The 24,490-nt window shown below is 37.5% G+C and overlaps 1 protein-coding gene across 4 annotated transcripts in view; it reads left to right on the top strand.

The window, feature by feature from the left end:
• Window positions 1–24,490, top strand: part of ubr3 (ubiquitin protein ligase E3 component n-recognin 3) — a 79,359-nt gene that overhangs the window by 30,657 nt on the left and 24,212 nt on the right. For 2 of the 4 annotated variants that reach the window (XM_088605360.1, XM_088605358.1), the window contains 6 exons: window positions 9,301–9,450; window positions 10,880–11,013; window positions 15,806–15,916; window positions 17,113–17,310; window positions 17,620–17,756; window positions 22,217–22,302. In XM_088605360.1, the coding sequence (XP_088461486.1) occupies window positions 9,301–9,450; window positions 10,880–11,013; window positions 15,806–15,916; window positions 17,113–17,310; window positions 17,620–17,756; window positions 22,217–22,302 (816 nt within the window). Of the gene's footprint in view, window positions 1–9,300; window positions 9,451–10,879; window positions 11,014–15,805; window positions 15,917–17,112; window positions 17,323–17,619; window positions 17,757–22,216; window positions 22,303–24,490 lie in introns of all 4 variants that reach the window. The other 2 variants (XM_088605359.1, XM_088605357.1) reach the window with 1 other exon arrangement.

Here is a 24,490-nt window from a genome sequence, read left to right as displayed (position 1 = left end):
TCATTCAACTTCTCTTTAGGCCTATTTTCCGTCCTTCCTAATTTGCTTTCTGGAATATGTTTCCGTCTTGGATCGTTTTCCGTCACCGCTCTTAATTAATTAAAAAGATTGAACTCGCTATTTAACCAATGGCTTGATTTGAACTTTTCCACACTCAGGTCCTGGTTTCAGAAAAGATATGTGTACTATTTCCAAGAAATGTAATAAGCAGAGCTCTGTCAACTTAGTTTAGTCTTGCTTCTCAGTTGCCTAAATAACTCCTAATTGATTGTAAATTAATGATCTACAGAAACAGGTGAGAATGGCACCGGCAAACATTCCTCTAATGAGTGTTTGAAATGGTGCTAATGAGAGCATTTCAGAAACCCAGCATCTGGCACGGAGTTCATGTTCATTTCCCACCCTTTCCTAGCTTTCCATGTAAAAGCAGAAACTGTATAAATAAAACAAATTCAGCTTATTGGACCTCTTTTTGAGTAAAGATAGACCTGATCTTGTGAAAACCAGAAGAGAAGAAGGTATTTTAGGACCAGGATTGGAAAACACTGGAATACAGTGTAGATTTGTTCTTACTGAGATGTGTTTTATTTATTCCAGTTGAACAAAGTGCTGACAGTACTAGTGTAAAGACATAAAAGGCTACTGGTATTTTCTGTTGTATAAAGTTTTTTTTGTGGGCAGTTTCATTAATAACCTTTATATAGGAGCTTTCATGGAACTCTCATCTCATCATCAATCAAAAGAGATGGCTACTGACTAACAAGATCTGATACAGACTTGGAGATCATTCCACAGTCTTGCAGCAACTAAACAGAAAACGCCGTCTCCCAGGATCTCTGAGTATTAGAAGCCTGATACTGGGAACAGGAATAAGGCCAGAATCTGAAGAGCTCAAACCATGTGTAGGGTGTAGACGGTTCACTGATATAGCTACAAAACAAGGAGAGCCAGCTAAATGAGGTGATATGTGCTCATGTTCCCGGATTCCTCACCTGAGAAGCTGCACTGATTCCAGGACATACTTTACCACAGCAAAAGCAAGGTTTACAGAGTGGATAAGGCAGGTCAATCAGCAATTTCCGATTAATGTCTGGACATAAATCTGGACGTCATCAACATAGAAATGCAAGCTGATATCATACCTGTGAAGAATCTGACCTAATGGTAACACAGACACTAAAAATCGTACCAAGAACAGTGCCCTGTAGGATATCGGATGTGTCCAGCTTAGTTGAGGAGGTATAATGACAATTTCACCAAATTGATTCCTAACAGAAAAGAATCAAACTTAACAAAGCAGCAATACCAGCATCGCTCTCCATTCATTCCTGATCAACATTTCCAACATCAGCACTGAATCCTGCCGTAAACAGACTGCAGATAACTGTAGATCATTACTAACAAGAGCTGATTCTGTACTATGCATTGATTTAAATCCAGACTGCAAAATGCTCAACAGCATTTTTGCAGATAAGTGAGCTTGTAAGTGAACAGCAGCAGCCAATTCTAGAACCATTAAACTACATTAACATGAATGCTTTTGAAGAAGACGGATCCCCTTAATCCAGGGTAACCATGAATCATTGTTCAGTTATACGGTAATTTAAAACAAAAAAAAGGTCTGAAATGTATTTGGACTTTAAAGTGCTTATCAGTGATCCTCTGTAAAGTAGTTTAGGTGACTTTAAATTGTTAATACTTAATAAACTCAGTGCTTTATTGAATACTTCATTTTCATTTAAGATTTGATGTGTGAAGCTGCACATTCATTGTTCACAAATAAACAAGAAACTAGTGTAAGATCAGTTGAATAGGTGAATATATTGGTAATTTTTCGGTTCTATAGTGAATAGATTGCTTAGGATGAGCTTTCAACCCAAGTACCTTACCACTTGGTTTTACTGTAAAAGCGTAGGAGTGCTATCCACAGTGTCCTGGCTGTTTACCACTCTGGTTTGTACAATTTGGCCTTCGTAAGGTTCAAACTAAATTTAATTGGTGAAGCAGGTTCCTGCTCTGTGTGATTTGCTGTCAAGTGGGGCTGCTGGTATGCAATAACTGCTACTAGTCAACCACGTGGTCATGTTGGCTTAAGTGCTAGATGAAGTAGGTTGGTCTACTCTTATATATTAAGTATCTTGATATTCTTTTTGATAACGAGCACTATATAAATGAAAGGATTATTTAATTTGCCTGTATCTGAAATGTCCACCTGATGGTGCTATAGCATTGAAATAAATTGCTACTGACAGCCTTTTATTCACACTGTGCCTGATCGCACATGCTGGGCAGAGTGCCCACATGCCTATCAGATTTATTTTGCACTGACTTGGCAGTTTGCTCACTGTTTGTCCACAATCCAAAAATAAGGACCTGTGACTTTTAATGATGTAGTATCATCACAAACACACCAGTTAAATAAGTTCAGACTTACAGGGTGACCTGCATCTCCTGCTGTCGATTTTTAACGTTTAGAAATGAATGTTGCTCTTGTAACCATATTAGCATTTATATTAAATAAAACCACATTCTCTCGATGAAAGAACCTTTTGGAAGTGCAATTATGAGGCTAACACCGGTGATTACATATCAGCCAATAATTGCCATCCAGCTTGAGAAGATGTCTATTGATAATGCACTTAAAGAATGTGGTGTTTAAAAAGGGCTGAGAATGGCTGGTAATAAAAGATTTTATCTGAATTCTAAGCTATTTTATTTACAGAATTGCCCAGTTTGTTTGCAGAAACGTGTTGCTTCAGCCCATAGGCAGATGTAATAGTATCTGAAGGCATTTAATGATACTCCACTTGGTTGTGTTTTTTTTTGTAATGCTGAATGTATTAAGTGATTATAATGCAACTGGTTTTGTGCTTATAGTGCAGGGTGAACATGATTTAGTACGCAGTGCGGTTGCAGTGAGGAACAATGCAGCGTTTTTCCATGTCGTGTACTGACATAACTCTTCACTAAACAGCCACACTTCTCATCAGGGCACCATGAACTCGGAGTGAGTCCTTGAAGGGAAAGTACTCTAGGCAAAAAAAAAAAAGAAAATGTGATTTTTTTTTTTAACGCAAGGTGACACGAGCTTCCTCACTCCTTTCATCTCTAGAACCCTGTTAGGAGAAGAAATTAGTTTCAAGTGGTCTTCTGGGAGTGCGCATGCTGGGTCAGGGCAAGTGATATCAAACTGCTAATAGCTGGCTAGACTCTGAGGGACCTCCTTGACACATAGTGGTTAGTAAATGAAAAATGTTGTCCACAATTAGAAACTTAAAGCTATGTTCAGCAGTATTCTGGCATGCTAATAGAGAAGAGAAACTCTGTGGCATCTGGCATGCTAACAGGGGATCCAGTTTCATGGCTTTATAAGCCTGACAGAAAGGAACCCGAGTTGCTTGGATGTTACAAATTTCATTGTAACAATTAGGTGAAAACTATTTTATTAAACAAGCAGCACTTTGAAAATCACATCTTCTATTTGAAGCAAGAGGGTAGGTACAGTAGGATGCAACTGTATGTGCATAAGAGCTAATGATTTTCTAGGCTTATTTTCTTTCAAATATCAGCAACTTAGATTTAATGTTATTTTTTATATCCCAGCATCACAGAGTTCTGGTGTCTTGACTGTCATATGCTGTGGGCTATGACTTGTTTCTGGCTCATCCTGCAGTTAGCTTCTGTTTGCAGCGTGTCGGCCATCTAATCAGAATAAAAAGTGATCACCGAGTTTTCAGTAGGCTACAGTTGAGTTCAAGGTTGAATCAGATGTTGCAGAGGATGCCAACTAGGCTAAGTGGTGAAATAGGAGAGCGCTTGAGCATCTGTTCAGCCATTCATTTCCCTGTGTGAAATGGTAGAAGCGAGTCACAAGGAGGGGAAGCTGAAACAAAATGAGTCAAATCCCATTTGGACGCATTGCATTACACTGTACAGTACGTATGTAACCAAATCCACTCCTCCTTTTAATCTGATTTTGCATGATACAGGGAACAGATTTTTTTTAATCTCAATTTATTTCCCAAAATTGCTTGTGGAATTTGCTGCGATTTGTTTTTCAGTTTTCTTTTCCTCCGTTTGAAATACGCACATGGATTACCGTCGCTTATATTTAGAGGGAAATGTGTTTACGACGTGGCAAATGAACGCTTCTCACATCGTATCGTACCTCTTATGTGATTGACAAAAAGACAAGAGATTTAAGTACAGAAAAGACCATTAGATCCCACTATTCACTATAAGTTGCAGTAATACAATAATTGCAGTCTAAATGCCTGGATATCCTCATTTATTTTTCTAATCTTGGCCATTACACAGACATTTAACAATAAACGTAGATAAATTCTACAATCTCTGATGGTGTTCCTGAATTAGAAATGTCTAACAAACAAATACTTTAAAGAAAATGGATTTGTTTCCATAATGTCTGTAACCTGAAAAAATTACCAGCTATTAAAAGAGTAGGTTCCCAGATTAACTGCATTAAAGCTTGTTTTTTGTCACCTTGAATTTGACTTTTTTATTGGTATGAATTCATTCAAGATTGTGTAGCATTCATGATTAGAATTCTAAATACCTGAAAAGAGCAAATTAAAAGTGAATACAATAAAATGATTGATGACCTCGTCTTTGAATGACATACCACCTGCTGATGGTTTCCTTCAGAAGCTGAACTGGCTTTATGGTGTTCTGAGAAGTTGAAAGTCTCTCTATATTTCACTAAGGTTAAAAGTGGGCCAAAGTACTTTGAAAGCTGGGTTTTTAGATTTTTGCAAGGAAGGGAATTAATGTAAATTATTCTGATTTGATGTTCTCTTGTCACAGATGCAAGAGGAAATGTTGAACTTCAAAGATGGTGTCTGCTGATGATATTGCTGTCTCTGTGTTTACACTATCCAGTTGTCATTGAAATGCCAGATGCCACTGTGAGGTTGAATCGCATGTATGTGTAAATGAAAATAATTTCTGTTTTACCCAAGGCAGGCGGTAATCTTATTAAGGTTTGCAAATGAGAGTAGTTTGTAAATAAGGTTTACAAACTGGGCCGTTTAGTAGGTAGTAGCTAATTGATCCAGGGACCTTAACCTGTCATTTCCTTGGTAATTCTTAGCTGGGTAATTTATTCCATACTCGTGCACCTCTTTGATTAAGAAAGTGCCGCCTGTTCTCAGTATTAAATGCACTTTCACACTTTCCACTTGTGTCCGCTTCATAACAAATGAAATTTGTGTTGTGATAATCCAGTTGCAGAAGTAACCCAGCTCTTTTACTTGAATTTGTAGTGGGTACATATGGTGTTATATATATGTACAACAAAAGTGCAAATGTTAGATAGAAAATTTAGCAGGGAAGCATAACATAACCCAAGACTAGAAAGTACAGGAAATGTTTAACAATGAAGAACCATAATATATGAACATAACAGACGGTTTTGTCTACTTTCAACAGAATTGTACAGCAACAGCCAGGTCCTTGTTATTGGACCATTCCCATTCCATGTTTTTAGTCACTGCAGTGTGTGATACAGCAGTAACTTACCGCCTGGAGCAGAGGCTGTTACATTGACTTCCTAATGAAAAATGTTTTTATTGCCTTTTGAAGAACAACCTCCCTGGCAGACCATATGTGACCTTAAACAATAAATCAATTTGAGCCTTTGCTGGCATTTTTTTCGATATTTTTGAAATTGAACAAGGCCTTCAGCGTTTAAATCTAATTTTGAAAATAATTAATATTGGACCACCATGTCAATCAATAAGAAATTCAGATTAATTAGATTTCATGCAATAAACCAGGAATTTGAATCGGGAGAATGTTTTATGTCAAACCCTTCCCCCCCCTGCAATGTGCTGTACACAGTGACTTGATTAGCTTTCACAGATCTGAAGTTAACAAAGGTTGTGCATGTTCTAATACAACTTCTTGCCCTGACAGTGTCCTCAGAAAGTACATAGTCCTACAGCACGTTGCTTTGCCTGACCCTTATGGATAGTAATCTTTCCTTCGGTGCGAAACCAGAATGCTCATCTCCTTAGATAGACAACACTAACCTTTTAAACACTTGTTTTGTTCTTGTTTTGGTAGTGGATCATTGTGCAGCTTTAATATAATACCGTAACAGCTTACACAGTGTATTTCCATACTCTCATACAGCATAAGGATTTTTTTTCCTTGTGTGTAAAAATGCAGAGGCACCAAAGGTCTAGTTAAGTTATATTTATTTGTCCCAGATATTTTTTATGAGTGTTCCAAAGCTTTAGGTTCTATTTTGGTACAAATAAGACATAGATGGCAAATCACCCCTCGCATTGTATTAAAATGTTATTTTGTCCTCAGTGGACAATGTTATTGATGGGATTCAGAAGGGTAGAATGTTTTACAGATTAAAAGGAGAATAACAAATTAACATTAATTAATTCACTTGTTGCAAAAAATATTTTGTCATACCTTGGAAAGGAAGTCTCCTCTCCTTGTTTGAGGATGATATAAGCTGCTAGCATTGCCTTGGGCACCTTAAACAAGTCTTATAATTAGACTTTCATTTGCCAGAATGAGGTGGTGTCTTATTTTTTTCCTGCACGCTGTGTTATTGTCGATTTATGTCTTCCTCCTTAAACAGTCATGTATTGAATGACTGTGCGTGCCATATTCTCAAGTTATGATGGTTCTGAAGTTTATATTATTGCAGTGCATCAGTTTACCTCCTTTCTGAAATGCTGTAAACTGACTCTGTAATCGGATAAAGACAGTGCTGCCTTACGGAAGTGGATTAACTCTATTAGGAGCACAATGTAGAGGCCGAGAGCTGGGCTTTTGGTTGCCATGGTAACTTCTGACTGAGTGGCTAGCTGTACCTGCCTCTCAGTGTGCAGTGATGTTGCAGCAGGGACTGAGAGATAAAACACATATGACAGGGAAGGAGAACTCAGGAACTCCAGAGATCTTCTGAAAGGACACAAGAGAAGTTTAAAATAATGGTATCGGTAGCTTAAGCAGTAAGGTTTTGTGTCCTCCTCCTTGAGCACTGTACAATAAATGGTGTCAGTTTAAAAATTAAGTTCATCTTTAGGCTATTACAGAGAATTTTATTAAATGCAGGTATAGGCAGTAAAGGGGAAGATTTAAGAATATATACAGTTAAAAACAGAACCATATATCTTCAGTGTGTGTTATTTTTTCTCTTCTTTGCCAATTTAACTGAATCTGAGCTGTAACAGGTAAACCTGACTTAAACTATGATTTGGTTATGAGAAATCTTTTAAGCCTTTTAGGCTTCATTTTCTACTTCCTTGAAATGGGATTATCCTCTGTAGACCTCAGAATTATATGAACCCTGACCATATAAAACCTTCAGTAAATTTTCAAATAATTTTTAGGGATTGACTAAAGCTGTTGCATTTTATTGCGATTTCTCCAACTTCAGCTTTCAGTGGTGAAACGCACCAGAAGTACCCAAGCAAGGTGTCATCTCAGGCACAAGATGAGTCTTCTTGTCCAGAATATCCCAAATCTGTAATTCCTTGGCCTGTCGTCATAAGACAGTCTCGAGATTCTGTGAAGAAAGCTGAACTGTCAGCAGTCTTTTGTGTTGTTGTCATGTGGAACAAATTTCACGAGTGCATCAGCAAGATTTAAAAGCAGTGAATGTCTGTGCACAGTCTGCTAGGCTTAGCAGCTGACTGCTCATGACACACTGCTCGTTCTGACGCTTCTGAGGGTGGTCTCTGTAATGCTGGTGTTGGAGAATGCTGTGTGTGCCGTCTCTTACATGATTTAGTGCCTACGAAGCCGGGAGATGGCAGTGGGCACAGTGAGGAAAGCAAATAAAATATTGCTCTTTTTTTTGCTTAATCTTTCATTCATTTCAAGGGTTCTATGTAATGCGTAATTGTAATCTTGACCAGAATGAGGAGTGTTTTTTTTAAGTTAGTCTGCAAAGGTTTGTCACAGATGCTTATGTCATAAGTGTGTGTATGCACTTTATCTACACACAAACACAATCTCTGATTTCAAATAAGCCCTCTAATTTGTCAGGCGTCTCCCACAATATGTTCTACTTGGCTCTAAGTCCAGTATTTTGGAACATATAAAGTTTCCCATTTTTCTTAACACCTAAAAAGGTTAGATTTCTTGTTTTTCATTCATTGTGTTGTAAAGTATTTTTAGGATGTTTCATTACTCTCAGCAATTTTGTGTCCTTTTCCTGTAGGGCTTGAGTAGAACTGATTTGAACTGAAGGATGTCAACAGTAGTTTAGAAGTCAGGATGTTAACATGTTTCCAAGCTATTCTGAATGTGTTCACAACGTAAAGACGTAGGTGGAGAGTATAATGAAAATTGGAAAATAGCCCTAATTTATATTGCTTTAAGCATTGTATAGGAAGTGCTTATGACTAATTTTAAAGATCTAACAATTTGTGACTTTCATTAGGGGAACATGATTTCATGAAAAAAATTGATTTACATTTTAAGACTGACCTTGGAAAATTTTTAACATTTCCAAACCCACTTTTTAAGTGTTTTGAAAATGTAGTCCAAATCTTTTCCTAAGAGACCCTCAAGTTTTACATTACTCAGTTCTTATATCATGCCTTTCAATACTTTTGTTATCTGATATACAATAGATAAACTGATTGTGCTTACATTTTTAAACACAACTGTGCTTAAAATCTTTAAATATATGTAGTTGTACGTCTGTATTCAGTGGGATACATTTGTGGTAAAAATGTTGGTTTTGACTTTAAATGAAAAGTGTTTGTCTTCTAAGTATATTTCATCAGTACTAGTTTAACTAATGAACAATAGAATTTTCAAAGAATCACCTGGAAGTGGATTGAATGTTGTTGTGGTTTTCATGATTTTTCATGTTATTTTAAAAGGTAGCTGAAAAGAACGCAGATCTAATTTCAAAAGGACACACAGGAAAATGTTTTTGTATATGTATTGCTATGTACAGAATTTTTGTGTTCTAATCTGGTTTCTGAATGGCACTTTTTTGGAAAGCATGTACTTTCTTCATTTCGCACGTCTTGTATTGATTCTTGCATCCAGTCCTGGGGTTTAATAACATCCAAGTTTTGCTGATCACTAATAGAAGATCACTGAACTGAGCTTCTCACTGGTTTTATAGAAAATGGTTTTATACCTCAAAAAATGTTGTATGTTTTAGGTGAAGAGTAGGACTGTCCGTATCCCTTCAGTGAAAAACATTATGACCGTTGACCCCTCAATTTGTCTTTAAAATAATTTTGTGTGGCACATCTTTTATTAAATCTGTTCATGTTTCTGTCCTGTGTAAAGAATCCCCAGAAGCCGATGTTGCTATGGATCTGGGGTCGTCTGAGCAGCAGGTGTCCGAGGTGCTCTATGACTGTGTAATTTGTGGACAGAGTGGCCCATCTACAGAGGACAGACCCATTGGCTTAGTAGTCCTGCTCCAGGCATCTTCAGGTAAGATACAGATCAAAGGTGTAAGACGTCAAGTTAGGTCAGTTAATTTTACAGGGTCTTGCTCACATGGCAAGAAGTTAAATCTGTGGTTAAATGACTAGGTTGGAGGCTATGTTTCCCTGTGGTCATCTGACATAGATCAAAACATGTGAATCGCTGGTAATAACAAAATGGGTTATGAATAAAGTTTCAGGTTACATTTCCGACTGGCTTCATTCAAACCTGGCTTGTGCTCAGCCTGTTATTTTCAGCTAGTAATTTATTGTAGTTTATTTCCACCTTATTGAAGGTTTCACCGCAGAGGAAGCATGGCCATTATTTTCATTAGGTTATTTATCATTCACGTTCATTTTTTGCCTTATTTAGAGTTTCAGTGCAAAAATGGAATCTAATTATACTGTTTGCAATGACTTGAAACTTAATGTTTGTTTGTGCAGATGAGGAGGCGATTGTAAAAAAAACAAACAAACTTCACTTTGGGTCCGTGTGATTCAACACTGAGACAACATGCCCTGCAGGTTCTATTCTAGAAACCACATTTTAAGTCTGAACTCTTTACAAACTAAAGGTCAAAAAACATGTTTCATAATACAGTTTGAGTGGAATCCTGGCACCTTTGTATTTTGGTTGAAGTGGTAGCTGGATATCGTACTGTACTTTTTAAAATGTTACTGATAAGGTGAAATAGAATGTGTGTTTTATTTGAAAGAAATCTGCCTTGAACTACCTCATGTTTTAATTTAAGGCCATGCATGTATTGCTATACAATCGAATTCCACCAGGAAATAAGAAGCTTAGATTTTGGGAGGCTCAAAATTAGGAAATCGTTAAAAGTTCAGTCAACACAGAGAATTAGTAGTTTTAGCTTGATACAATTTAAACTTTTGTCAGAAAGATTTAAATCAATGTTACATACTGTAGGTAACTATAGTGTTTATAATCTATGAAAGATTATTTCTTTTAGTGAAGTATAAAGCCAATGAGAATTAAAAAAAAAACTGAACCATCCTAGTACTTGTCCTCTCAATAAGCTTATTCATGAAAGATCCATCCTTGTAGAATGGTGTATAGGTTGCTTTGTTCTTTTTATCAACGTCTCGTCTTGATATAAAATGTGAAAGTCATTCAAAAGGCATGTCTTTAATTCCCCCTCCCTTAACTACTGTACTGATTAAGGAAGTGATGAAGGAGGTGACTTATGGTTTATATTTCCAATCTATCAGTCATCAGTCTAAATTCTATGTTTTTAATAGAGGAAACATCTGTGTAATGACTCCATGCAGACTTAAACATGATATAGGTTCCTCGCAAATGATTATACTTCATTATTTTATGTAAATATTATGTCAAGCTATAAATAGAATTGTTGATAGCTCATTACCATATCATTGTCATCATATCAAGCTCTGGCGTATGTAATGTATTTCAGTCCTGGGGCATCGTTGCAAGAGCACTGAGCCGAAGAAGCTGCCAACCAGCGACGAGGAGCACATTTACCCTGAAGACACATGCGGAGCTACACATGACGTCAGGCTTGCAATGTTACAGCGCTTCTTCAAGGACGTAGGTGTCTGACTAATACGGGAATCCTATCTCCCCTCTATGTCACGATGCATTTCTGCATTCTCCTTCAGAATGCAAAATGTTCCCAATAAGGACATTCTGGGTGCAAAGATTTCCTACCTTCTTATTTTAAAGAAAACCTAGCTCGTGTCTTTGCTGTTGTAAGCATGGCTACAAACAGGTTTCCCACTGATACGTGCCTACACATCCTCTGAATGCTTGCAATGAACCGAAACCAAGTTCCTGCTGGATTTGTCTCTGGAGAAATTAATTCTCGACTTCTGCCTTTGCTTTTCAAGACATCTGCCTTTCATTGCCTCTTGCTGCCACAAAAAGTAAACTGTTAGGGATTTATGAATTGTCTGTTTCTCTCCCTCACGTTGCCATGGCTTTTGCCTTTTATGGTTCTCTTAGGGGTTCCATGAGGAAAATGCTAAAGCGTTTTGTCACAGCATGACAGTAAACTGTCTTGTTCGCTGACTGTCAGTTCTGCTAATCCGTGGTTCGATGTTTCTTTATTTCGGCACGTGCGCTGACATGAAACTCCTGTACAGCCTCTGAGCTTTTTATTTCCCTCCACAAAAGCTTGAATTATCTCAAACTGAAAATCAGATTTTGCATTTAACAATTTAAGGGCTCCGTGGTATTCATTTTTTCAAAGTATTCATTGTAAAAAAAACAAACATGCTTATTCACTATCAACAGTCATATTATGCGTCAAGATGTTGCCATCGCAGAAAGTGAAATCTTCACGTTACGGGATTTCATGCCCTTGGCAATTGCGTAAAGACTGCCTGTAAATGAAAGAAAGAAACAGTATAATTTAAAAATAATTTTCTAGAACTCCACCCCCATGTCTTATTCTATTTAAAGCAGCAAGCTACATAAAAGCATTGATGGTTTATTGCCATTTTTGTCAGTTTGCTTGCTTTGCTAACTGTCATTTAGGAGTTCTTTTTTATGTGACGTAACCAGGCTTTTTATGATGAATATTCTATATTTTTGTATGATGTACATGAAACTGGGTGTCTTGCCTGGGGCTTTAATATGTCCTTGCACTGAAGCTGTTCTGCTTCTGCTTATATTGGGATTCGTGGATGAACCATAATATTATTATTATTATTATTATTATTATTATTATTATTATTATTATTATTATTATTATTATTAACATAACCTCCACAGTCCGTCTTTATTCTTAAAGCAACTGATGATTATTTTTATATACAGCAGGTATTGCTGTTAACTTTGTTTTCCATATTAAGATCTTTACCTTTCGTAAAGGGGATGTTAAGAGGATTTTTGTAATAGTAGGTTAATTGTACGCATTAAAGTCATTGTTGGAATATTTTACAGTTATGCAAAGCATTTTACATTTACCTCATTTTCCAGATTATAGCTTTTTTTCAGCGAGTATGCAAAGTTCAACACAAAAGCTTTCTGTGTATATTTTCTTTTAAGAAACAAAGTAGATACAAAGACAGCATTTATTATAATAAATGATAATGATAGTGTTTATTAAGACAAGCAAACCAAAGTGTACAAAATGTTAGTCTAATAAAGTGTTTAATTGGTTTGATAGAGTTCTTAAAAGACAAAGGGATTTGAAGCATTAAAACCTGATGAAGCATATTCTTCAATTTGTGGCTAAAGATTTAGAACTCTCTACACTCAACAGAATTAGTAAATAATAGCCAACCAAGAAAGTTTTCTCGACCTGCTGAAGCTGCTTGATAGATTTTAGGTTGAATCTATGACTTGGGATCACTGTTTAATGTTCCTTAAATGAAGAAAAGCAGCATTACACACATTTCGTTTTCATTGTCACTTGAAGACTACACTTACAATATAAAATCACAATACAGGTGATGCATACAGTATATATTGATCTTTATAGGGAAACCTATAATGAGTTCTACTAACTTTAGACTACATGTAAAGAGCTTCTCAAAATGAGAAGAAATCAAGAAATCCATATCTTTAGTTAGTACTACATTTTTAGTACTTTTAATATCAGTTTCCCTAAAGACCAAAGGTGTCCAGCTTCCGTCCTCAAGGGCTTTAGTCCAGAAGGATTTGTAGTCGTCTTTAGATCTCCAGCTGCTTTAGAGCACTTTGTCCAGTAACTCAATAAGATCTATTAAGTTATCAAGAGCTCAGGTCAAACAAAAACCTGGTACTGTCTTTCCAGGACTGGAGTAGGATGTCCCTCAGTTTAGATAACATGCCATGCTTTTCAGCCATCTTCTGTAATTATTGAGTTGCAGCAGTATTCCATGTAATTGCTTTCTCCATTGTCTAGGTGTGTCTACATAGACACCAATTTTGTTTCTCATAAATAGCTTACTATATCTCTGTGTTTCCCATTTTGTATTCATAGCTTGTTTGAGTGTGCATTCAAAACACTCCACAGGTCTAAATTAAATGTCATCTGCCTGGTGTGTGCCCTGTCTTGAATTTGTATTAATTTATCAAAATGTAAATGTTGAACTATAATATTTATCATATCCCTAAAAATTGATGTAAATTGGGAAGGGCAGTGATCCTAGTACTGGTCCTTGTGGTACTCCTAATTACAGCACTCCAATTAACTGTTTTCTATTCATAAACCAGTTCTCAGGCCAAACATCTGTTTCCCTGAATGCCTGTTGTCTATAAATGAGAATTTTCCAGCAAGGTGAGAATTTACCTTTAGGGAAGATTTCATCAAGAGCTTTCTGAAAATCTAGATGCGGCTTATCATATTTTTTGTGCGTATCTATTACTGTTGTTGCTTGTTCAAAGAACTGTAAGAAGTTGATCAGGCAAAACCTAACTTTCCTTAAATCCATGTTCGCAAATCCTTAGTGTCTGATTTTCATAATGTTGATTCCCTAATTTAGTTCTTGCTTCCATATCTTTATATTTAATAGGAGTCAGACTTATTGGTCTGTCATTTCTTAGTTCAGCTATGAATGGACACTGCATTAACTGATTTTCAGTTCATTGATACCACCACTGTTTTAAGCGATTGTTGAGAGAGTTGCATCAGCGGCTACTGGATAAATCTTGTTTCCTTGTGTTTTCATTGCCAAGATCCCATCAGGATTTATTAATCTTGAGTGCTTTGAATATCTGTGATGATACTATTTAATATAAAAGTTCTGCCTCAGGTGTGTTATTGACTGAATGGTATACGCATTTAGTACATCAGCCATTTTCCTTTCATTATCATGAATTTCCCAATATTGTATGGGATATTTTACTACATTCTTAACAATGTACCTTGTATTGCAATATTCAGTTTTTCTGTGAGCCTCTCTAATATCTTTTTCCCCCATGTCTAAAATTCAATGGTGCTTCTTTTCTCTTGCATACAAAAACTGATAGACATTGTACTTCTTCCATGCTGAATAGCCCATAGGGCTTGAATTGATGGGGAGCAGAGGTTTCTTTTTCAGAGATGGCTTAAGGTTCTAGGAACAAATTTTATTTATATTTATGTCAGTGGTCATAATAAAAAATGACCAGCCTCCCCTCTCTTACCCCTCTGTAAATCAATGACCAACACTCTACAATCAAAATGGAAGAGTTGCTTCCAGTGCTCACCATACCATGCTTACATTAATTCCTCGTCTTCTGCGGAACACTACCCATATCTCTGGAACGTCAGCTCCCTAAGCCGAATCCAGTGGTTTTTTTTTTATTTGTTGAAATGTGCCTAAACATTGTTATAAGTAGCGGTTTATTATTAATAATAATAATAATAATAATTATTATTATTATTATTATTATTATTATTATTATTATTATTATTATTATTATTACTTACACTTATATAGCACTTTTCTGGACACTCCACTCAAAGCGCTTTACAGGTAATGGGGACTCCCCTCCACCACCACCAATGTGCAGCATCCACCTGGATGATGCACCGGCAGCCATAGTGCGCCAGAATGCTCACCACACATCAGCTATCCGTGGGGAGGAGAGCAGAGTAATGTAGCCAATTCATAGATGGGGATTATTAGGAGGCCATGATTGGTAAGGACCAATGGGAAATTTGGCCAGGACGCCGGGGTTACACCCCTACTCGAGAAACGCCCTGGGATTGTGTTCCCTTCTTAAAATATAGATATTATTATGCTTTAAAAATACAAGTTCGATGAGGGATGACAATACATTTTTTAAGCTTACCCTAACAACTCCTACTCCAGGGAATCAATATAAAGAGACTTAAGTCCCCTTGTTTGTTGTACAACTAATGACAAGCAAAGCAGAGTACAAAATGTCAAGAAAAAAAGCCCCAAGATTATTAAGTACCACACTAATCAGAACCTTCTGTTTGCTGATTCACATTCTTCTTCAGACTCGGATGTATGACAGTTTAATTATGAGGCCTCAGTTGCTTATGATGCCCAAAAGGGAAAGTTTGGTAATGAAGAGATTAATGGATAATTGAGTACGTGGTCACGGTGAAATGGTCATTTTTTTAAAATTATTTTAAAATTGTCATTTAAAAAAACTTACTGACACACATTGTTAAGAAATCCAATGACCGTCCTTATGTCCTTTCAGAAGATTAAAATGAAGAAAGCTTCAATTTAATCGAAGGGGTTATGCTTTCTAAGAATCATTTCAACAAACGTCTTTATGAAGAACCAAAATAACTGTACTTGAAAGACAAAGCTGTGTTAACTGTACTGAAAGTTAACATTTGCGTTTTACATATATGTGTAATTAGGTGCAATTACCCTGATAAATAGGGATTTAACTTTAATATACTCATCTTAATTTTATTTTTTTCCCCCAGAGCTCATGCCTACAGTCAGTGTCAATTGGCTGGGAAGGAGGTGTGTATGTACAGACATGTGGTCATACTCTCCACATAGACTGCCACAAGTCATACATGGAGTCTTTGCGGGTAAGATGGCTTTCTTATAAACAAGTTATGGTTTGTCCCATGAGGTTTAAGTTTTATCTCGGGTTTTATTAAATGATTACTGTCATTTTATGTTCAGATGATTACAAGTTTTTGTTTGCTGTCCAATAGAACTGATTTGGTTATTTGTTGGTCATTCCTTTACTTACGATTTCCCTATCTTGTGTTAAAAAAAAAAGCTTTTGCATTCAGGAGGTGCAGTTTGCAAAAGACTACATGTAAATATGTAGGGGTTTATTCCATGCTGAAAAGAGAAGAAAAGGAACTCGATATTTTGGCTGTGTTCTCACACCTGAAGAAGGCTCCACAGCCGAAATGTTTCTTTTGTTCTCTTTTAATAAATAAATCAGTAAATAAATCTTTACTTGTTTCTTTTCAGCCTAGACCTATAGAGTTCATGTGTTACACCTGTGATTAATTTCTAACACTTATTTAATAACTCACTTGACATTGTCATTTTGTTGCATTTTGTTTAGCAGTTGACTTGAGGCTGTGATTCAGACAGTGCGAATTAAAACTTTGCATTTCAGAAATACACCGAGCCTAAGCTTTGCATTTGCGCTTTTGAGATTTAATATGGATGTGATTTACATAATTGTAAGAAAGGGATGCATCATAAGTGACTGAATTTTTTTTGTTTACTTCATTCTTTGATCATTTTGACTTAATCTCCTGCAGCTTGTGATTCACTACTGCTTTACGTCTCATTTAATCTTCATTTCATGTGCCCTCTTTGTGTACAGTAATATTGATATTTTATCAGATATTAAAATTAGCAGATGTGTTTTCAGACTTCAAGAATGAATTTAAAACCCACCGGTTTAATACCTGGGGGGGGGGGGGAGAAGGCTCAAGCCAAATCAAATTATTAATTTATTCATTTAAAATAAACAGCAGTTAACCTGGGAGAATTCATCACGAGAATGTGTGCATTAATTCCTGAGTATTTGACAGCTAATTAGCGTTCCATCCATCAGAGTTATACATTTTTGAGAAATACAAAAAAAATCTCTTCTTTGGATAGGACCTGAGCGAAAAATCATTTTTCTTTAAAAATTCCTTCCCACCCCACCTCAGTGTTAACCACTGTTTCTATTTGAGTGTCTTACTTTGGCCCACCATATGGTGGAGGGTGAATGCTCGTGGATGGTGAGGTAACATGTATTTTTTTTTGTTAGAATGACCAGGTGCTGCAGGGCTTCTCTGTGGATAAAGGGGAGTTCACCTGCCCTCTGTGCAGACAGTTTGCCAACAGCGTCTTGCCTTGCCGTCCAGGCCAAGGTGTGGAGACCCCCTGGCACGCACACAGCAGTAAGAGCATCACCGTGCTCGTGAAGGAAGTGGAAGATTTGCAGGAACAGCTGGGGACATTCCCAGTAAGCATCAGTGTAAGGCGGATAGATCTTTACTCAATTGATTTTGTATCCCTCATCCCATCTCTCCTATTCTCTGCTTCCCTGAATGTAAATCTAATGACTGCACGATGTTTATTTAGTGAATATCTGACGTCCGCAATCTTTTACAAAAGTACGCGTTTAATCTTCTGCAGTATGTCCGTTTCCCAGCAGGTACGTGAGGGTTAATCACATTACCAATCCAGTACTGTGTGATGTTCAGTCTTACTTCATCAGGAAATCCACAAGTCTGTAGGATGAGACTCATGATTTATAATTACTTTTTTCCAGTCAGAATCCAGTCTAGGTAAGGAGATTGAGTCTGTGATAAAGGACATAAAGAGCACAACTCAGAAGAAATACATGGACTACAGCAAGACCCCAGGATCTCCTGATAATGACTTTCTCTTCATGTATTCTGTGGCGAGGTGAGCACTGAAAATAAAATCAAAGCCCCTGCCTGGACTGTAAGGCCGGCAGATTAGCACAGAGGGGTGTGGGAAGACTTTAGTTCTCACTGTAAAGTTCTCATTTATTGTGAATGTCCAACAGTTTTTTACAAAACACTGTATTTTAAACTTGACAACTGTTTGGATGATGTTGCTTAACTGACTGTATACAAACTTTCAGTCAGCGGAGAATCATGTTTTCTTAATATTTTTTGGGGCAGTGACTTTACATTTGTACTCATTTATGCAGCTGGGTATTTTACTGCAGCGATCTGAGCAAAGTGTCTGCCTCGTGGACAAAGCAGCAGAGCAGTGCCCTCCACCCTGGACATGAGCGCACACCCTTCCATTACTCTCCAGTCCAGAAGTCGTAACGGCTACCACACTGCTACCCATGACGAATAACTGTTAAACTAAATAAACAGTATTCTCGCACCTTAAATTTTTCATCACAGCCATAGCATGAGTCTGACTTTGTCTGAAGCTTCTGTGTGATTCAGCAGTCTGTGGGATTCAAGACTTTCCACGTGTGCCATTTAATCTTTAGGCAGTCAGTAGTTAAGTATGAGCACTCCTGGTTTTAAGGTGTGATGCAAATGTAGTTCCTTATGCAAGGAATTGTTACTCTGAGCAATTAATTCCTTTCCACATTTTCTTTAAGATCCTTCTAATGGCGTTTTCTTCGCAATGAAGGTGAATTCAGGCACATAAGAGAATGACCTCGTGTCTGTATTTCTTTTTTTTTAGCCAGTCTGAATCTATAGGAAAAAAAGGAACATTAAAGAAAGGAAATGAACAGGCACAGACAATATTACATCACCCAACAGTGATCTTAAGCCTCCTGTCTGGTTTGGAAGCATTCTTAAATATCCTTATTAGTGCTCCTGATTATATTGGTCTCTGGGGTTGCAGGTGTTGTGTTAAAAGCTGCCTTCCTAGCAATATAGCCCTCTCCTATCAAAGTTGTAGTAAAATTTTATTGAATTCCTTGTCCTTATGCAATATAGTCTGTCTGTTGTCAGCCAGTCCTTTATAGATTAACTGCAGTTAACTGCCTTGTATTTTACTCAGGAGTGCAGATGTCTTAAATTCCTCGTCTTGAATTTATTGGCACTGCTTTAAAGTTCTCTAATAAGAGTAAAAGATCATGCTGTTCCCAAAGGGATAGAGCATGATCTTATTTGAAAAACCTATAAGCACTTCAGCTATTTGTTTTAGTCTAAAACTGCTGCCGTTAAAAGTGTGTAAATGAAACGGTGGACTCATTTATATTCCCTTGATAAAGCAGGGCATGGCAGTGTACCCTAGCTATTCTGCCCACTGGTGTGAAATCCCAGGCCTCTGCTTCCATGCCTGGTAGGTTTTAGAAGTTCAGTGAGCACTGCAAATCGCCTGAAGAGTGGAAAATTCCCTTGTCACACAGATGCCCTTATCAGCAGCAGCCAGATGGAGCCCTGTGCAGGAACATTATCAATGTTAAATTGCTTTTTCTCTGAGGAAGAGAGAGGATTAAAGCACTGCTCCACAGCCTGATGGCATAAGCGGCTAACTCTGGGATAATAACAGCCAGAATTTTCTTATTTTAGTAACACACGAAACGCATAATATCTTCTTTTAATCTTGTCAAAGAGAAATTCTTACCCGAACAATCTGTGTTATAATCAGTAACAAGTAAATTGAAATGTTTATGATTCCAGTGTATAAAATGGCTTGGGACGACCTGAGCCTGGGATTGGCTTAAATGCAGCACGTGAGAGTTCAGGAAAACAGTGTATGACGCGTTTTGTAAGCTAATGAGCAATTCCAAGCTGCAAATCACGCCACTCTGCATTAGAGAATTCCATCCCAGTCTGCTTATTGTTATCAACCCCCTAATGCAAAATAAAATCCAGGTAGCTGGACCCAACAATGAAATTGGGGACTTCGTGATTGTCTGACAAACCCCCTCGTCTTCTAGCTTACTTTGAAACATGCAACGTAAAAGCGAATACTTCAATATGAATAATTGCATGAAAAGATGAGTAAATTGCTGAAATAAGTGTATTTTAGTGCAATTTATGCAAGCACAAATATGTAGGTTTGTGAGTTAAGAAGCTGTGAACCTGATGGAACCTTAAGTTGCTTTGCAGATATTAATTTACTTCACCACTCTGGGCTTCTATTTGTGTCCAGGGTAAATCTAGGGACTAATGTAGTGTTCTGGGAGACTTCAGCTATACGCTCTGCGGCTTTTAGTCCACATGAGTAAATACCTTGACGTTTGGTTCAGTTGTGAACATCTGAAGACATTGGAGAGAAAAGGGTTTTGCTTGAGTATGCAAGCTGAATTTATTTTAAGGGAAGGAAGTGCAACACTGTACTGTGTTAATAGACACATGGACAACAGTAATCCAGTCACTGCCTTTCACAGTTGCCACCAGACTTTACTTACTGTCTTGAGCCTTAAAAATGAAGTTAAGTTGTTTTATTAGGATTAGAGTGTTGCAGTTCTAACAAAGTAATTAATTGAGCGTGCTTATGGCGTACCAGTACACTGCATTTATTCTATCTGCTGCTTATTCCAATCCAATCTGTTTAAAAGTAACTTCCGTTTCACCCAGTAAAATGTAATTGCAAGGAATCTCACACTGGTAGAAGTGTGGAGTAATGTTCAGCACTCTGGACTCCAGACTGGTTTGTTTGTGGCTTTAAATCCCGGGTGGGAGGTTAGTGTTGTACCCCTTGAGCAAGATACTCTCAAATTGATCCTGCTGTATTAATGGGTTCTCTCCAGGTTGTCATTGTAAATGTGATTGTGTTCTTGGTTGATATATCTGGTTAAATAAACAGACTGGACACCAAATTGTGTATTATAAAGGGAAACATGATTCTCATTGGCAGAGAATTCATTGTAGATTGCTCAAGCACTGGTTCACATGTGCTGTTGTTGACTGCATAATGGATCTTATTTTGCGTAGCTAGACGCTGACCAGCTGTTAAAATTAATTGTTAATAATTCTCTTGAATTGATATATAATGTAAAGAGCAACATAAATTAAAAGCACACAAACTAATACAGTAAATAAAACAACTTAGAATATAAATGTGACTTTTAATGCCATGTTTAAAAGTGACAACTGATTTACAAGATGCTGGAAGATCATTCCACATCTTTAGAACAACAGAGCACCTCTCTTGCTGTTTTGAGCCTCATACTGGGAACTAAGAGAAGGCCAGAGTCCAAAGACTACAAACAATATGTAGTTGAAAAAGGCATTAACTGTTCGCTGATGTGTTAAGAAGAGGTATTTGGAATATATTCTGAATTCACATTGAGTCAGTGTTAGCAAACTAACACAGGTGGCAAATGGTTGTGTGTCTTTGTTTCAAGCATCACAGTGCTGCATTATAATAATGAAGCCCTAAAAAGACAAAAGCATGCATTAGCTTTTGTGTTAGATGAGAGATGTGAAAAGATGTGAAGTGTTACAAAAAAAACATCACAACTCTGCCAATGTGAGCTTCAAAATCAATGCCTGGGTCAAAGATTAACACTGAGATTTCTGACCCTGATAATTGGACTGCTTCCAGGACCATCAACAGTCAGCTCAGTTTTGTTCTAGTCAGAGATCAGTTGTAAAATATTTTGTTGCATCCATTTCTCACTTCACTGCTATAAGAGAAGATCACTTTATTGGCTATATACAATTTCTGGTATGAGGAATTTGTCTTTTCACATACCCCAACTTGCTCTCCATGAGACACACAGACAGGGAGAGAAGCTTGGGGTCAGCGTAGGGTCAGACATTTATACAGTGCCCCTAGAGCAGTTGGGGTTAAGGGTGGTGCTTAGGGGCCCAATGGAGTAGGATTCCTCTGCCGGCCGCGGGATTCGAACCGGCAACCTTCTAGCCACAGGCTCAGATCCTTAGCCACAGAACTGCCACAGAAGTGATACAAGTGATACCATGCTGTACATATGAAGAAACTGAAACCATTTTGTTTTGAGCACTGAAGTAGGTGATGCTTTCAGTTATTGTATGTCATTCAACAATCATAGGACATGATATACCAACACCCTGTGTTAAACCAAGCATAACTAGTGACATCTGTGACTTAACATATTCCAAGTCTTTATAAATTGATGACTTGAGTGTGATCTACAAGACCGGCTAGAAAATGGGTTTCCAGAACCAGCAATGGCTTACCCCTACCATAGAGCACGCAGGTTCAGTTATATCCTCACTGTTGCAGTAGCTGGGGTGTTGAAACTAAGAGGTGGTGCGTGCTGAAAATGTTGATAACTTCACAGATGATCGCAACACCACATTTGTCAGATATGCTGAAGACTACCTTCTGTGCGCGTCGCGGAGGTCATTCTGCTACCAACTGCACTTTTTGTTGCAACAGCTGGGTGAACAGCAGTGTGTTTTTTTTCCTTTTTCGCTCTTGTAATCTAGGACTAACCTGGAGCTTGAGCTGGTACATCGAGGAGCAGATCTGTGCTGTGGAGGTGCAAGTGCTGCTGCCAAACGCTCCTGCTTGAGTAAGTTCAACACCTGCGAGCAGAGAGGAATGTGACTGATAAGTTAGTTTTTTCTTTTGCTTTTCTTTTTATCTGGATGTGTGAAGATTTACAGGGCTTAATCCTGTTTTCTAAGTTGTTTGAACCACTTCTCACTGCGACTACAAGACAGTGCTTTTGCGGATCCCGTAATTGCACCAACCAGAGCCAGAGTGGGTATTTTTTTAAATTGTTTTTAAGACATGATTGTATTTGTGCAGCACTCTTTGATACTTACATTTGTTTACAGTTATCATTGTTTATTTCAGAATTAATAAGTGACTCACACTTCCCTTTAAAACATTTGCCTTTCAGAATTATATACACAAATGCAGCCTTACCCATTTGTCAGTTTTAGGTGATCCTAAGCTGCCTAATATTTAGACTTCATAATTACTGATGATTAGGGTTCTGTCCCCTGATTCAGGTTTATTTAAGAATAAAATGCACTGTTTTGCATAGAAGTACAGACCACATTATCTACAAAGTGTCCTCCTATTTAGAAGTCTGAATGTTATAAGGACTACAGTACTTGTTCTCTTATTAGGCTATGACCATTCAGGAGTGAGTTCTTCACAGTCTGTCTGTTATTTATGTGTTACTTCTCGTTTAGTTAATGCCTAATCGAAACTCTTGCCTCCGCCTGAGGCTGGTGGGGGGGGATTTTCTTCAATTGTCTTGTCACAACTGCGGTAATGAGGTGTCTTTGGTGTGATTAAAAGCACCAGTCCATGTTACCCTTGTAACAATTGTAAAGTTTGTCGATTAGATATTGCAGAAAATGGAAAGTAGTGTCCCAGGTGAGCTGTTACAGCAACAAGCGTCGGGGGACACGACGTGAACAAATAGGTCAAGCGCTGTTTTAGTAGATTGCACCATGAGGGCAGCTGCTCTGTGGGAATGGAAATTAGGAGTGATTGATGCACCTGTCCGTATAAGTGACTAGGCTAGTGTGACAAGAACAGTCAAGAGTGGAAGCTTCGGCTAACATTAATAACATAATAGGAAACTTTAATGTGTTACTAGTTGGGATATTGCGTTTCATAGGCAGGGAAAGTGTGTTCCATCTTCCCTTTATCCCCCCTTCTATTTAATTTGAAATGCACAAAATAAATTTATATTAAGCCAATTTCAGGGTTGATTTGTATTGTGTGAGTGAATATTTGCAATGCCTTTACCTCCAATTACTCATATCCAGACACTTTTACTTTTTATTTACATTTTTGTTTTATCTTTGTGGATTTCTTTTATAGAGTGTGCACGAATTGAGCTCTTTTTTATTCTTTCCTCTTAACAGCCTTGGAGGTGTAACAGGGACGGCAAATATATTTTGAGTGCATGCTCAGAGAGGAAAAGAGCAATAGTAGCAAACTTGTGACAAGATGACCGTCTCCAAGTATTGCTGAAAGCAATGGGAGATGGCATGAATCGTGCTCTTTGGCTTTTGCATTCATTGAAAATAGCTCTGTTGCATTATGCAGCACTAAAACAGCTCTTGTGGAATGCAGTGTACTGCTCTTTACTTTAAATACTATGCACACACCAAATTAATGGTTATTATCTCTTCTTTCTTAAATATTTGTTTGTACATGCTAACTCTTGTCCACATTTACTTGTTTTCTGTTGTGGTCTTTAAATGCAATTCAGTAGCTCCTGTTCAGTTTTAAAATCTGTTTTACTGTTTTGCATTATTTCTGACATTTTTAGCTGAAATAAATTACCTGTCCTATTTCAGTGTAAGTGGGAAGCCTGTCTTCCTTGATTGGACTGCAAAAGAGATTTCACACTTGAAGATTGCCATTTTTTTTAGCCACATTAACTGTGTAGCAATGCTGTAGGCCAAATTTACTCAGCTGAAGTACATTAGTGTTTGCTGTTACTAGGGATTGGAAATGGTGGTGAGCACAGAACCTGTGCTAACTACTAGAGTTTCATGGGATTTGAAAACCTATTTCAAAAAATCTCTTGGGATTTTTTGGTTGAATCACTCTTACTTTTAGCTATAGAATGTGTCACAGCTAAGAAAATATTGGTCTTTGACAGGATCACGCTAGATGGCGGTACAGTCTGAAATAAATGATGGGAATATATTTAACTGGCTGTAAGTAGGAGCTTTCCATTCATCTGTAAAAGTACATCTAAAATCAATGAGTCATTAACTGCACAAGGC

The sequence above is a fragment of the Lepisosteus platostomus genome, chromosome 14 (assembly GCF_059453375.1).
Source record: "Lepisosteus platostomus isolate fLepPlt1 chromosome 14, fLepPlt1.hap1, whole genome shotgun sequence".
NCBI classification, from domain to species: domain Eukaryota; kingdom Metazoa; phylum Chordata; class Actinopteri; order Semionotiformes; family Lepisosteidae; genus Lepisosteus; species Lepisosteus platostomus.
The sequence above is the reverse complement of the archived record's forward strand: the minus strand, read 5'-3'. Positions and strand labels throughout refer to the sequence as shown.